General features: G+C 39.8%; 2 protein-coding genes across 2 annotated transcripts in view; both read right to left on the bottom strand.

The window, feature by feature from the left end:
* Positions 1-2,775, bottom strand: part of STPG4 (sperm-tail PG-rich repeat containing 4) — a 25,315-nt gene extending 22,540 nt beyond the window's left edge. Inside the window, exon 1 of the mRNA XM_026121206.1 lies at positions 2,734-2,775. Within this exon, the coding sequence (XP_025976991.1) occupies positions 2,734-2,775 (42 nt within the window). The remainder of the gene's footprint in view (positions 1-2,733) is intronic.
* CALM2 (calmodulin 2) lies at positions 2,367-16,359 on the bottom strand. Its single transcript, XM_026121210.2, has 6 exons — positions 16,204-16,359; positions 11,640-11,670; positions 5,913-6,056; positions 5,726-5,832; positions 4,710-4,845; positions 2,367-3,267 (listed from the first exon to the last, which is right to left on the bottom strand). Exons 1-6 carry the CDS (start codon positions 16,204-16,206, stop codon positions 3,239-3,241), a joined length of 450 nt encoding a protein of 149 aa, XP_025976995.1. The 5' UTR covers positions 16,207-16,359; the 3' UTR covers positions 2,367-3,238.

Genomic DNA, 16,359 nt, shown 5'->3' with positions numbered 1-16,359 from the left:
GAGCTATTTCCCACAGGAAATCCCACACAACTACAACTGATTAGGAAAGTACTTTTCCAAGAAAGCTCAGACTCACACTCCACTGCTGAAATAGACCTCAAGCTGAAACTTTGCTTGAAGTACATAGCTTCCCAGCATCTTCTCTCATTGCTTCTTTGCTATCTATAGTCCTGTTCAATGATTCCTATTGCTACTTAGAGCAAGTTACAGCATCCTTATTAAGACTGGTCAGGCTGTAGCAGCAACTGCTTAGCTACTTTTGCTGGAGAAGACCACCATATATAAGCACCTTACCACAGTCATCCTTCTATTACACTTGTAGAGGCATTGTGACTTCGCACACATCACACTACCACTTAAGGACAGTCCTTCGCCACAAGTCCTTAGCCTCTCCACCTCACCTTCCAATTCAGAAAACAAGCTTAAGCACTGCTGGGAGTTTTACTGCAATGTTGTACTACACAAGTTTTTGTTCTTGCTGTTGCAGTAAGGAGCATAAGAAGCTTCAGTTTGCCTAGCATGACTTAAGGACTGTAATACCTAGACTGTTTTACAGTATTGAAAATATCTTCAGGTGTGCCTCCAAAGTATTCAAATGAGATCAATGCCACTAGCTGCCATCATTTTACTAATGTATACCTCAAGAGATACATTATTCTATTAGCAGGAAGCAAAAAGTATTACCCCTCATTCTGCAGTTAAAGTATATGTAAAATAGGACTAGAAGACTTCAATATTAACCCCCCCCCCCAAAAAAAAATCAGCCATTGCATTATCTCAGCAATGCAGACACATTAAACAAAGATAACACCTTTGATTCTTGTGACCAAACACCATATAGGGTGCAGCCAAAATGGGACAGTAAATAAGAAGGTGCCTTTCTCAAAATAAACTTCATTTATTCATTGTGTGAAAGGCATCCATCTTAGCCAAGGCAGTCTCTAACAGAGAACCCTCTCCCCCCTCCCCCAACCCTAGTAAGGCAGATACTTTCAAATGCATACTGAATTGAAGATGATGGTTCAAAATATGATTCCCAGGCCACTGAAAGTAAAGACACTAGGTTGACAAGGAAATGCAGCCTCTTGTCAGATGTTAGTTTGCGTTACTTACCTCTAAAAAGATCACATTGAGTACTCCCAAGATTTAGAATCTGAAGAGCTGGTTCTTGTACCCTGTCAAATCTTTCCTCATCCTACATCAGTTTAAAAGGAGATGTAGTGTCCCAGCCTGCTAGGTCACAGGAGGAAGACTGGATAAGAAACAGTTGGTCACTTGTTTGGTCACTCATTTTGTAGGAGGTAAGCCCTAACAGGTATTGTATTTAGATTACAAGCTTTCTGAATCCAATTGCCAATATGCAACTACTATTCTAAGAAACTGATGCTACCAAATGAAATGCTTTTAGCATGCATCCTCTGGAAGGCCAGTAGAGCTCCTTACAGATGTTATGAAACAGGGTTTTTGAGGCTCAGTGACCATAAATTCATTTTACCTAATGTCTCTGAAGTCAGGGTTATCAACTGCCCAATTTCACTATACCACCCCACAGATGTTATAAAAGCTGTAAAACAAACAAAATGCTCTGCTGGGACCAGGGAGGGTTACCAGAAGCAGGGGCCAGTGCTTTGTTTAAAGGCAGCCGGAAGTCCCAACTAAGACAACGATATCATGTGTAAGATTAGCCAATTCTTGCACAAAGGATAAAAAGGACAAGTGGCACAAATCATATCTGACATGCTGTTGAGGTCTTTGATTTGTCCTTGATCAAAGTGTTTTTTTAATCAAAAGTTTTAAAAGCTTTAACCACAAGCTAGTGCTACAGACACTAGCAAATCATTAGCAGATCAGGAAGAGAAGGTTTTTCTTACATACATTGAGTTCATTGCATCCTGAAAGGCAAAGGACTCTGACATAACAGTTTCAGAAAAGTCCAGATGTGATACTAAGTTACCCCAATGTACCAGATGATAGGGAATAAACTCCAAATAATTAAAAGAAAGCAAACAGGTTTAGTTGTCTGAACAAGGAATTTTAATTTTAGGTCAACTATTGAACTAGGTCAACATCCAGTTCACAATGTCTACAAATAGTGGGCATAACCAGTCACTGGTAACTTTATTGAAGCACCAAGCTCCACACAAGACTGTAAAATACATTTTAAACTACTAGTAAGAAAGCTTCTCCAAGTCAACAATACTATTAAGGGCCAGAGTTTAAGGTCTAAGTTTTTACCTTCCAAGCTATTTTAAGACAGCCAATCCATTGCATAAGCAAACCAAACTGCTACATACTGAAACATTAGAGCAGCAACTGTATTGAACAAATCCTGTAAATAATTCAAGGATACATTGAAACAGTATGGGTAAATTGTAATTTTTTATTGGAAAACAAATATACAACTTGGAATGGATTTGAGGCAAATCGTGCCATAAGCAGATTTTTGAAAATAAGTGGCTAAACAAAGTTTAAAAAGCATAGTAACAAGAGGAGAAAATGTTTTCTGGTACAGGACCAGCAGTACAAAAAATTGTGTACGAGTACCTGGATAATACACCCGTTTTGCATTAGTGCAACTTTTAAGTTTCATATTGTTGACTGTCAATCGTCCACAAAGTTAAGACTCCACATTTCAACAACATGTTACAGGTATGGCCACAAACAAGTTACCATGAAGCAAGTTAGGAAAGATTTTTACAGTGCATTAGCCACTTCACAATGTACTGTTCATACAGTTTTATCCTGCAGGTAAGTGCAAGAGTCCTCATCCTCCATCACGGAAAGCAGAATAAATGATCTTGTATGTACTGGAGAACTAGAGCAAGCATGGTACTTTAACCAAGGAATAGCTAATGCACAGTAAACCCTAACTTACTTTATGTAACTTGTTACATTAGTCATACCTAAGTCTCCTAAAGAAAGCTTTTTTTTTTTTTTTTTAAACAGACAACCCAGATGTTCCCTCATCTAACCAACTCCATCTAACTTTAGATGTGCAGAAGGGCTTAAATATCCAGAGTAAGCCACATGCAACATTTGTTACTCTGATCAATTTTCCAAAAATCAGAACAATGACAGTAAGATAAAGGAGAAAAACATGGAGGAATGGCCTTCTAATTACTATACATGCATATTCTTTTGACAGTAAGGGAAAAACCTTTTACAGATAAGTTACAAACAGAGAAAAGGCAAATAAACAATTTTGTACAAGAGATTTAACACATTCTGTACAACGTCTTCACTTCGCTGTCATCATTTGTACAAACTCTGTAAAAGGAAAGAATTGCAAAAGTTATTCAAAGAAAAATCTGAACTGTAAGATCTGAGAAGTGACCTGCCTCAATTTTGAGAGTGTTTAGCACTATTATCAGTTATATTAAAAAAACATCTTTAAGACATTCCCTTTTTCTACCAGTCATGCCTAAAAACCTTTTTATTTTTTATTTTTTTAAATAGTGAAAGGCCTCTACTTTTATCAGAAAAGCTGGTCCCCACTGAACTAGGGAACAGCCTTAGTGCCAAAACAAGACATGTCCTCTCCTGCTTCTCAATGAGCTAAACACTTCTCTATGTCTATAAGAGATCATGCTGAAGTCACCATCTGTTAAGTAAGTGTTCAAGCAAGGCATGACCTTGGCTTGAATCTCTTCAAAGCAAAATAGTTTAAGTATTACTGTTTTGCTTAACTGGCTTTAAGTTTCTGAACCATTGCTATTTCACAGTACATGGGAAGTTAGTTCCCACAAGCTGCAAGTCTTCACTTATTGTGCCCAATATACTTAATCTGTGGCTCAGCATGTTAACAAAAGGCATCCGGGAATCTGAAAGGATGTTCATTGGCTTGTTCAAAGCTCCAAAAGAGCTATTTGAAACAAGGGTTGCCTACCCTCTTCAGTGTCAGCTCCTCACCTGTGTGTTTGTAAGTACAATTATGTAGAAGTGGTCTCATCTACAAAAATGCCTTTTAACCCTCAGATGAGGGCTCATCCTGAGGTCATAACCTAAAAGCTCTTAAATGAAGCCAAACTTATAGCCTGGGAACAGCAAGGGGATTATCTCAAAACACCCTAGCTCATGTTTCTACTGAAGTGTTTAGAAAGCTAAAATGAAAGCCAGCTCTTCATGCTTGAGCTGCAAGCAATTGTTTAACAGAAGCCCTTCTACTTCCATGACTTAAATTTAGAACAAAGCAAGTAAAAATAACTTATTGCTGTAACTGACTTGAGTCAAATTCTCCATTTTTAAAAGGGTCTTCTGAAGTTCTTGAAATTGCTAGCTATTTTAGAGGCTTCTTCCCCTTTTACTGGTATGTTTAATAGCATTAAAATTAGTGACTTGCTAGAGGTAGGTTAATTTCCTTCCCTACTTTGCTTTCAGATTAACATTTATCAGTGCAGTATGTGAACAGAATACACATCATAACTTCCTTACTCTAGCAATCTTTAGCACGGTTAAATTTAGAGACCTATTCTTACACTATACGGTTCAATAGCCATTTTTGCCTTATGCACAAGGTAGCAATAACTCAATCCTATGTAGATTTATACAGTGTATGTACTAAAAAAAGTAAAATATTAGCTTAAAGGAACACTAGCTGCTGAGAAGACCTCCCATCTGAACATTGTCCTATTTAAACTTGATTTAGGTACCAAATACATCATTACTGTGGTGTGGAAACTGCTACAAAGAATCAGTTCATGGCTCCTTACCTTCATAGTTTACTTGACCATCACCATCAATGTCTGCTTCCCTAATCATTTCATCAACTTCTTCATCTGTTAGCTTCTCCCCAAGATTTGTCATCACATGGCGAAGTTCTGCAGCACTAATATAACCATTACCATCCTGGAGGAGGGGAGGGGAAAGGAAGTCTGGAATAAGACTTGCCTAAGGCCAAATGATTTGAATATAACTTAAGAATATTTCTGAGCAAGTTTAACATTAAAAAATTAGCATAGCTTTATCCACAAACACTTGCACAAGGCAAGCGAGAGCTGCAAGGCTATCTTCAGGATTGTCCAATTTCTTAGTCTTAAGACTAGACATATTAAAAACTTACACAGTATATTTACTGTCCTGTCCCAGGATATACTTCTGCTGCTGACAAAGAAATCTGCCTCTTAGGTGATAGATGCCAGCAATCATGTGCCAAGCTGGTTCAAAAGTCTATTCCTTAGATCAGAAGCTACTTTATTTCATCTGCTTCACGAGAGTACAGGGAACAACTGAGATGCCTTCACAGGCCACTGTTACATATTCTATCCTAGTTGATATGCTGGATACCAAACTACTAGTGTGCATAGACTCAAAACTGACAGCCCTCCTGCAAGCTACTTAAAGTCACATACTCTGTTTAAAAGGGCATCTAGCTTAAGAAGCTGAGTAGCTGTAGACTCAACTAGCATTTTACATAGTAAGCACAAAGTAAGAGACTTAAAGGACTACCATTTTCAAGAATTTAAGCAATTCCCCGCTAACCTTGTATCAGTGTTTTAGTACCACAGCAAGTGAGATGATATAAGAGGTTACTATCACCCAGGAGACATAAGCACTAATTTGACTTTCACATACAATCCCAAAGTAGACTGAATTTTATGCTGATTAGTTAACCTAGAAATTCTAGACAGTAGGACTGCAAATATCCCTCAGTCCAGTAAGCAAGTTCATTAGAAGTCAGACTGAGTTTTCATAACACGAAGATTTGTTAAGGTAAATGTTTTAGTACCTTATCAAACACACGGAAGGCTTCTCTAATTTCTTCTTCACTATCTGTATCTTTCATTTTTCTCGCCATCATTGTCAGAAACTCTGGAAAGTCAATTGTGCCATTGCCTGCAAGATATTCAGTTTGTTAGAAAATAAACATGGTTCTAGGTATTCTACCAAGTGATTACCTATTAATAAAATCTTACCATCAGCATCTACTTCATTGATCATATCCTGTAGCTCTGCTTCTGTGGGGTTTTGACCAAGCGATCTCATCACCGTCCCCAACTCCTTTGTAGTTATAGTACCATCACCATCCTTGTCAAATAGTGAAAAAGCTTCTTTGAATTCTGTACAACAATAAAAAGGAGTCAGTACCTTCCACTCTGAAACATCAAGTTTACTTAACCTTATAAAAATCCAGTGCAGTTTATGGTTGTAAATTACAAAACTTCCTACTTCTAAGGAAACCTCAATATGGAGTCCAGCATGCTACAACTGCAAAGCCAGCATTCAAGCACCTGCATTTGGTCAAACACCTGCCAGTATACCAGTAACAACATTTTGACATAAAAAACCCAAAGAAAAAAAACACACAGAAGGGTCACCCACTTCAGAACTGCTTAGATGTCTGCAATATCCACCTAGATTCAGAATCCTTAATACTGAGCTGAAAGGACTAGCTATCTGCAACTAGAATGACCCATATCATTGGTAGGAACTGTTTCCTAAAGGTATTTCAACTGCACAGAATCAAGACTCAAGCACTTCTGTGAATTTGAACGTGATAGCGTTCATGCACTTAGATTTATGCATCTTCAATTCTCTAGTTCACTAGTAGCATATTCTGTACTCAAATGACATGTGCCCACTCTTGGTAACCTTTGTTTTAATACTGTTTCTGAACAAATAGTGGAAGTGCTTGGAGGGAGCACATACTTTCATTTGTAAAAGAGAACCAAGTTCAGGTTTTATGAGCAGCTCTACAACCACAAGAAGTTGTTTTTACTCAAGTTCCTCCTATGGATGCTTTTCTTATGAGAAAGTAGTAAGAAATTACTATACAAAAAAAGCTGAAAAATGGTACCCAGATGCTACAGCTTAACAGTGCTTCTACTGCTAAGAACTAACATTTGACCATATCAGCTAAAAAAAGAACTTTTACATGTTCATCCATTGGACTTTGCCACTCCTCAGTCTAGGTATATGCACAACACTTCAGTAAGCAGTCCTTGAAAGGGGAATCATTGCAGTTGTACCTATTTCTGAAAAGCTGCTCAGAAAGTTGCTTCAGCCCTACTACATCCTGAAGCAGCCTTCTCTAAAACTAGTCAAAAAGTTGTAAGACCGCATGTTTCAGTGTTACCTCTTAACCTCTTACAAAGGCTATAGTCCCCCAAAATATTAATACAGGCACAACATGCTTAATTGTGCAGTCCACAAATGGAGATGTTTTTAATCCATATTATCTGTTTGTCTTTGGCCAGACACCCAAACTTAGTTTACTGCACTGAAATGGGTCACGTAGAACACACAGGTAGTCATGAGTTTTTTTTTTTAGTATTTCATTGCATACTTCAGACTGCTTTATAGCTTCCAGGATATCTGAACTCATGCCTTTGGAGGACTGATTAGCTGAAGAGTATTTCTACATCAGTAACTCTTCCACAAATTAAGTTCTCAACAGTTTCAAGCAGCCAGCTTTCCAGATGGTGGGTTTTCCAGCTCAGAATTAGTCATAGTAGGAGTTTTGTTATTGTCGCATGAACAGCTTGAAGTCTTACTTTATCCATTTCCTACTCTAACACACTTGAGGTGAGTACAAGCTGTTAAGTGTTAAAAAGTACAAGAATAGGTTTTTTTTTTTAAATAGTTCACAGACATAGCTGTAATAGCAGATCCACAGTTGAGTCTCATCAAGACAGAGGGGAAAACACACTTCTGTATCTAACATGCTTAGTGTCCTGAAAGTCAACTCCTGCTGTTAAGTGCATAACAATCAGAACAAGGCTACTAAAGGTCCAGAGGAAACAGTTTCAAGCTAGTGCAGTTTCTGCACTATGCAGAAACAGACCTATCCAAACAGGCAGCTAAATCTTGTATACCTAACTTAACTTTTAAACACTCCTCTGAGCCAGTTTCAGTTAGCCTGGAGGCAAATAGGCTTGAAGAAAAGTTATTCACCAGGGAAGAAAAGGTTTTTGGGTCAAGCCTGGTAGAGATGATTATCTGTTATGGAGGGACCTCAGAAAGGGCAAGCACTTCACTACTTGACTCTTGATAAGGACTTATTACTATCGATTCTCTCTTAAGCACTTCAGCCTTCACTTGAATGCTAATTGTCACTAACCCCACCATAAAGCAGGGCTGCAGTGACTCCACTTAAATATAGCACTCCTACCTTCACACAACTCAAGACTTGCTTTCTAGAAAGTAAAACCATTCAGTGGCATATTCTGAATACCTGAAATGGAGCACTCTGAGGACAACTTTGAATGAAAAATACTGTATGCTAAGAAATAATGAGCTATAAATTGCATCCATACAGACTGAAGTTCGATGAAAGTCAGCAGCATGTTCACATTTGAAATGCTGAATGAAATCAGGGATAGGATTAAAACACAATCAGTTAGCTCTTTAACCACTTCTAGTAACCACCTCCAGTAGTTAGGAGCATAGGAATTACAATCTAAACAGGTATAGTTTACCTCAGAACAAGAATATCCTAGCATAACTCTGGAAGACTTCTGGTAATGGCCTCTATGAAATGCTGAAATTTAAAGAGAAACTCAGTTCTTGGTTAATAAACTTAATGCTGCAGGAACCACCTCCCATGCCCTGGAAACACCTTTATCCATGTTATGGATAAACCAAGTCAACTTAGCAACTCAACCCCATATCAAACTGCTAAAACTCTCTCCTGAATCCTAGATATGGCTAGTCTCTCAGAGGCATCTAAGGACATAGTGCCAAGAAAAGCCTCCTCAGGCCAGCCTACAATGGTTGAGCTTTATCTTTCTTCATAAGGGAAGCAGCAAGTCACTGGGAAAGATTACTTCCAGGCTGCATAGGAAGGAGAAAGTAGCCCAACTGAACATTAACTTTGAAATACCCCAGCTCAAAATAAGTCTATAACAATTGGTTCTGAGGCATCTCAGCACCACATCATCTTACCAGATGAAGTGGCAGTCTTAAATGACCTCATGTGTTCAGAGCTAGCACTACTATTCCCACTCACAAGCAGTTTAGCTGACTACATTTTTAGCAGAACATCAATTGTTCTATTCACAGCCACCGGGAGCTTAAGACCTAAATATGACTACTACTACTACAAAAAATTCTAAGTAGGTGCTGTGGTCAGATCCCCAGAGAACTGCAATACACTAAGTGACAAGGTCTAACAAAACACCCTGCACAAGCCTGCTAGTTCAGGCTTTAGTTTAGAGGTTTCTATTTGAGGTTTAGGGGAAGCTTGCTAGACTACTAATTTTGGGGGGAAAAGAAGCATCCTTCAAGTTTTCTGACCACCCACATTTACTAGTCCTGACCTTCACCTTTACTGAAGTTCACCTTTACTGAAAAGCTTAACCAAAGGAGCAGCTATTTGTCTTGGTAACTTTAATCCTTACAGAAGGTGAACATTAGTTGCAGCTTCATTACCTATCCAACTTTCAAAAGCAACATTTTCTCTGAAAAAGAATAATCCTGGAAAGTCTTTCACCCTGATCTATTAGAACAAAAAACCTCAGTCTTACATGACCAGTGAGTTCCAAAGTTAGCCTATGCACAGCAGGAAATACAAAAGAACTTACTGGAATCTGCCTGTATTCTGGTGCTTCACAAAGGTAGAAGTACAGGTAGTTTTTTTTTTTTTAAACCCAGGAGAAGTGCCAGTTTTAAATACTTAAGAAAGTGAATGCTGTCTCTATCTTAGAGTTTGTTTTTTTTTAAAACACTTAAGCCCACCTTCAAGTCAAAAGCTAAACTGCTTCAAAGATGATACAGTGGATTAGCAGGAACTCAAGCCTTTACCACACAGCTAGGATCTGCATCATACATCCAAACTACACCATTGACAATTCTAATCTTTTTTCACAGGAGACTCAGGCCTACAATTGCAAAACAATCAGCAGAATGTTTCAACAGCTGCATCCATTCCCAAACAATATTGGAGAGTTCCCTAACAAGCCTGCAGTGGATCTGTGTCTTCTCACTAGAGGTAAATGGTTTGCTTGCATACACATTTGCTTAATGAAACACTGCAGCTGAACTGAAAGTGGCAGACCACTTTACACCAGAGACTCTAACACTAAGTTATAACTCTTTCCACACAGATGAAGATTCTCTAGTCAAGTATAAGAACTTGATTTGTATTCACTGTCAGCCCTGAGAATTATTATACTATCATTATTGATTAGCTAACATTTACACTAACCCTGAAGTAGTGTTAATAAGCATCTCTTTATTATTCCATGATCAGCTACATTAATAAAGCTTCTACAGTTAAGAACTGAAACAATGAACTATTATTGAAAAGACAGCAGTGACAATCAATAAAGCCCATTTCAACTAAACTGATCACAAAGTCTGTAAGATATGTAGGCCACTTACAGAAAAATCTGAAGTTGAACTAGATTTGGCTTGTGCTTACTCATAAGGCAGTACCATAGCAACAATAAATAGACTAAGGACCTTCCACACAACCATAATTAGTCTCTAAGTTAAAGCTACCTTCTAAAGTCCAAAAGCTACAGAAGAATGTTCTTACACTTCAAATTTGGCAATTATGATAAAAAAACTAGGTCATTATGACACTTCAGTGTTTAACACAGTGTTTAAGAGCTATACCATCTTTAAATAGCAATATTTTAGAGTCTGATTTGTATACTTGGCTGGATAGTATTAGATTAGCTGAATCATAACACCCTCTAAAGTCATTTCACATGATATTTATGCACACTAAGATTTACCTGTATAACTAGACACTTGTCAGATCAAAATCCACCAAAATGTTTACATCCATCCCAAGGCAGAGTTCTGCATTACCAACATACTGCAGCTTTAAGTCACACCAATTACTGAAGTTGAAACCAACCTTTGAAAAGCAGCAACAGATACTAGTTTGTGCAGCCTGCATGGGCAGGAAATGCGATAACCAGAAGTCTGAGCCACTTGTAGTACAGTTCTCTGTACACTAGAGTCATTGCAGAGCAATACTAGAACTTGGGAGCTACCTATTTCAGTAAGCATTTCAGAGCAGTATCAGACCCTGAGAGAAGTGCACAGAACATTTATGTCTAAGTAAACAACACTTCTGATTATGGCCTATCAGCTCTTGGCCAGAATGAAGCCAGCGTCTTTCCCGTCATCAGAAAGAGCCAGAAAAGTCTGACACACCTCCATTGACAGGAGAGTGCAAAGCAAATTCCAGGGCTTTTGCCTTCTGCTAAAAAGAAGGCAGAGTACTTCATATTCCAAGTCTTCAGCACAGATTCCCCCCCACACACACTTAGCACTTTAGCAAGTTTTAGATCATTTTGTAGTTAAGAGAAGAAAGAGTCCTGAATCCATAATCTATTGAAGCATTAGATATCCTTTACAAGAACAGTTCAAAAAGGAGTTTCATTAGCTAAAACTGCAATGTTAATAGTACCATCCAGTATAATCTTCACAGGAAAAGAATTGTCTTCTCATAGCTGGTAACAGCTAGCTATGAGGACCATCTAATTATTCTGGAGGACAAAATGTCAGATTCATTGCATCCAAAGTTGTTCAACTGAAAGCAAGCCTTTAAGATTTAGCTGATGAATTAAAGCATTCCATACTAGTTCAATTCTAAGAAAGCTAAATATCTTGCGTAACATGCTCTGTCACTGGATTAAAAGATGTGCCAGGTCAAGCAGAAGCATCAACACAGCATGTAAAAACCTCACCTGCAATCTGCTCTTCTGTCAGTTGATCAGCCTGCAATAAGAAGAGAATATTATTACAGTTGTGCGAAAGTTTGAGCCAAGATCAGACATAGATTTGTAGAGGCTTCCAAATAAGGCAGCTGCTTTTCAGGATTTCTCTTTAACATTCAAAAGTAGTCCTAACCAACAGAGCTCAAAAGTCATCACGATTGCTTGCTAGGAACTGGCAACCTGTCCTCATTTACTGATCCTATCAGGTACATCCAAATACTGAATTACCATGAATATAAACAATTGCCCAACCAACACTACCAACTAAGGGATGCGAGTCCCTCTAGATAAGTCAAAAAATCCCAACCAAACAGAAAACACACTCATCAACACATTAGACTAATACTTTGGTAAATCGTCTCAGCTTTAACACTAAACACTTCAGGTTTAAGCCTTGTGGCAGCAACCTCCAAAGCTGAGGGGGACTCTAGTCTATCTTGCCAAATTATAGAGCCATAATTATAAAATTATACTCTTCTCTAGAATGATGTGATCCCTTGACTGACATGAAGCTTCATGTTCAAGACCCAGCAGTAAGAACAGAGTCCATATAATCAGTGCTAACAGCTTCAGAACAATCTGGTAGTTTTAACGCATTTGTATTTTGGTTGTCTATACTACTTTTGTTAATACCATCATAGACTTGATTAGTGTAAGGGAGTTTACAGAGCCACCAAAATACTGAGTGGTATCAGATTTATCATTTTTTCCATCAGTAATTGGGTAAGCACCAGTTCATACTGAACACTTTTGAATCAACTGAATTTGCCAGCAATTAAAAACAAATTTGTTTAAGACCAAATCCAAACTAACTCTTAGAGTATAAAAGGACAGTAGAACTATTTTCCCCCAGATTTTCAAGTCAGTTGATTCTTCAAGCAAATTCTGGATAGCCTCAGCTGAGTTACAATAACAGTCATGTGTTTCTTCAAGAAGGTGCCTTTAAGCTTTCTACCCCACAGAACCCCATGAAAGGTTAAAAGACTAAGGTGTTGAAAACACAAATGGACTCACTTAAACACTGGTATGTAGTTCTGTTCTTATGATAACCACCTTTCAGCAAACTTTACAAGCTATTACTGCAACACTGACAGTTGGCACTATTTTCAGTCATTAGTTTTGCCCATGAAAGTGTTTGTCTACACATACCTTTTCTCAGTATTTCTTTAGCAGATGGCATAACTTGTATATGCTCCATCCATCAATTTGAACTTGATGAATTTCAATTCAAATTACATTTCTATATTGAATACAACCTTGGAAGTTACTAGCTTCTAGTTATTCTGCTCAACAGGAATGAAGTTAGCACATCAGGCAACCACAGAGGGCTAAACTGCTTTAAAAGAGTTATGCACATAACACAGTGACAACCCAAGGCAATAATCAGCCATTTCTCAGGCTGCCTATGGCTCTGTAAGAATCCAGGCCATACTAGTGAGCAGTGAATGGTTATACTACAGCTATATTCTCCACTCATTTTAATTTTTTGCACCTGTAGGAAGTATTCACATACAGGTTCAACATCTTTTAAAGAGATATTCAAGAGTATCAGCAAGACTAGTCAGAATCAGTCATCAATATTAAGCTTTGAGATACAAGCATATTGCTGGTCATTCAAGAGAAAGACTCACATGCTGTTTGTCTGGAGTTATCTTTAACACAGGCTTATACCTCTGTGTGCTATTTCATTTTTATTGCTCAAGTGAAAAGAATGGTGTATGTTTCTATAGGATACTTATAGCCACAGAAAGCAGTTGATCAGATTTAAGTAGCAAGAATCCAGTTTATTCAGGTCAATACTTATGGGTTATCAAGCTGAGTCACATACTGCTTTATATAAACATTATATATGGAGACATGACATTACACATTTAATCTGTTAAGGGTCCCAAACTCCTCCTCCCTCTTCCAGTGACTTAAAGCATCTTATAGCCACAAACAAAAATGGATAAGCTCTGTCAGTACCTGTAATGGGTACAGTGTTTGAGAAGAGCATGAAGACTTTCTAGAAGCCACAGGCACATGGCAGTTGAAAGATAAGCTAGGAGGTGGGGCAAGGCTGGACAAACACCATCTGTACTCTGCAGTGCTAGGCTCTGCAGGGACTGCTGCACAACATCAGTAAAAGGCGGAGCTAACAAGTCTGCTAGATAGCTGCCTTAGCCATCCACCTGCATGGCATGTATCAGCCCTGATCCACACATGGAAGTTACAGGCCATTGCAGCCTCATTACAGGGGCCTTTACAACTTCCGTTTCCCAATTTTAACGTAGTTATTCAGGTAACATACATGTGATAACATACAGGCATTCAATAATTCAACACAGCTTCAAAAACATGCATTTAAACATCTAAGTTATAACCATAATTTGCCTATGCTACAGAAGCTTTGATAAGCCCCTTCCTTTTGTCAAGATCCACCTGAAAACCTTCTCCTTTGACATCTTCTGAAGAGTCAAGTTTTAACTGTTATTGCCAAATTTTAAGTGCCCCAAAGGGGGTGGGGAGGGTCCCCCCCCTTTATTGATCTGGAATCAAGGAACCCATCACAGCTTTGACCAGACATTCTCATCTACTTTGCTACAGCGTTGTTTTTACTGTAATAGCCCCCATTCCTTACACAGATTAGGCAGAGTGTCTGACAAAGAATTTAAGCTTCCTGGAAAAGGGGAACTGTTACTTGTGCAGCAATTTCAGCAGCATACACAGCCTCTAGAAGAAGTGCTCCATTTAAGTCAAAACTGCTATGCAGTAGTCCATTCAGAAGACCCTCAACAGATCCAAGTCCAACACTGCCAGATAAAGAACTACCTGCAAAGCACAGAACAGATGACACTGTTCTTCCCCAAAATGCAGGGCTTTGTTATATTTCACAGGCACTAAGATGTGAATGGACAGTTCTGTTCAGGCAAGATTAACTGAAGAACACAGACAGACTAGCATGTAAGAACTAAAAATTATGCTTATGATATGTTGGCTTATTTTGAGTGCAAAGCTTTCTGCTCTGTCTAGCATATGCAGCATTGGACAACATATATTCACAGGTTTAGCCAGTCTGGTCTGTCAGGACTAACTATAACCACATTCAAAATGCCACTCTGGCTTCTGGACACACCCATTTCTATATAGATCTTGCTTGAAGATACTCCATTTTTGGTTCTGTATAGAAGATGATTAAAAGCAAAATGAAAGTCTTCTGCTGCTAGATTCACCGCTTTCTTTATAGATGGTTTGCTGTATAGGTTCATAATTCAAGTAAAAGAACAAATTCAGGTTTCTGTTCAACTCCCTTACCCATCAAGGAGAAAAGCTCAGAAAGAGCTTAAGATTTAAGGGCCCATCTTTTACATTACGCATTTTGAGTTCATAGTGACTTGATTCCTTAAAAGCATGTAAATGAATGAAAAGGCAATTCCACTATACTGCATCTTCTCTTAATGCAGAGATAGTACTAAGTGGTCATTAGTGTTGCTTTAGTTACAGAATTGTTCCTTTTTGTACATTTCAATGTCCACTTGTTTTAATCAAAGAAAAGCTACACCCACATCCTTTAGACCAAATTAAAAACAATCCTCCAATTCCTCTCAGTGTGTTTTAATTCGACAGAGTTGATTAAAAACCTAAATAAACATATTGCTATGAAAAATAAATCGAGCTTGATCGAGAAAATGCAGTACTGTCCATCACAATGACCAAAACAGGAGGCAAAAAAAAAAAAAACCAGAAAAAAGAAAACAGTTCAAAAATCCCGTGTTCAACTGAGCCACCGACAGCGAGGCAGTATCATGAAATTGGCAGGGGAGAGCGGCTCCAACGTGAACTGACAACAGGTCTAGCAGGGAGGGAGATGGTGCAGTGAGGCAGCCAGCCCCTCATCATCATGCTGCTCAGAAGCTGCAGGGCTCCGCATTGCATTATTACCAGGCGCAACACACCTCACTAGCAAGCCAGACATCTTAAGCGCTCGCAGCACCAGTTGCCGAGCCGCCGGCTCCCCAGCCCCATTCAATCGCACGCTCCGGCTCGGCAGAGCGGGGAAGGAAGCGATAAGAAAGTGGAACTAGTGCCATCGTGGCAGGCTTCCTTCCCCCTCCCAGCACCCCCCACGCGGGTCCCCTCCCAGTAGGGACCGTTATCTGCCGTTTCCCCCCCCCCCCACCCCGACACACATCCCAACAAAGCGTCATGGCGCTCAAACCGACTGGCAGTTTGAATTTTGAATCCGCACCAACGCCCCAGGGCGGGAAAGGCACCCGGGCGGGATTCGTCCACCACCACTTCCTCCTACGCACACAGCGCCGCAGAGCGGGACCACCCGCCCCAGCCTGCCCGCGCCGCTGGGCTGAGCCCACCGGCCGCACCGGGGGCGCTTTCCCCCCTACCCCCACTCTTCCGCAGGCGACCTCGCCCCGCACCCTTCAACGACACGCGCCCCTCTCCCCCTCCCGCGCCTCACCACAAGCGACCCCCACCGCCACGCACCCGGAGCCAGCACCCGCAGAACCCTGCTGCTGCCCCATCCCCGCGCACTCACCATGGTGGCTTGGCCTGGCTGTGGGGTGTGGTGGAAGCTAACGGCTACACGGAGCACAGCACCTACCAGCCCGCTCTACGGCTCGCCTCACACTGAGCCCTACCCGGCCGCCAGCAGTGCCTCATAAACCTCCTCACAGCCCGCCCGGATCGCTCC

The sequence above is a fragment of the Dromaius novaehollandiae genome, chromosome 3, assembly GCF_036370855.1.
Source record: "Dromaius novaehollandiae isolate bDroNov1 chromosome 3, bDroNov1.hap1, whole genome shotgun sequence".
Lineage (NCBI taxonomy): Eukaryota > Metazoa > Chordata > Aves > Casuariiformes > Dromaiidae > Dromaius > Dromaius novaehollandiae.
Note: the sequence above shows the minus strand (reverse complement) of the source record. Positions and strands in the feature narration are given on the sequence as shown.

Excerpts from the sequence above, each read along its gene's own strand:
- CALM2 (XM_026121210.2), bottom strand. Across the intron at positions 6,057-11,639 it reads GACAGAAGAGCAGATTGCAG|AATTCAAAGAAGCTTTTTCA; the intron begins GTGAGGTTTTTA and ends ATTGTTGTACAG. Across the intron at positions 3,268-4,709 it reads TGGTCAAGTAAACTATGAAG|AGTTTGTACAAATGATGACA; the intron begins GTAAGGAGCCAT and ends TTCCTTTTACAG.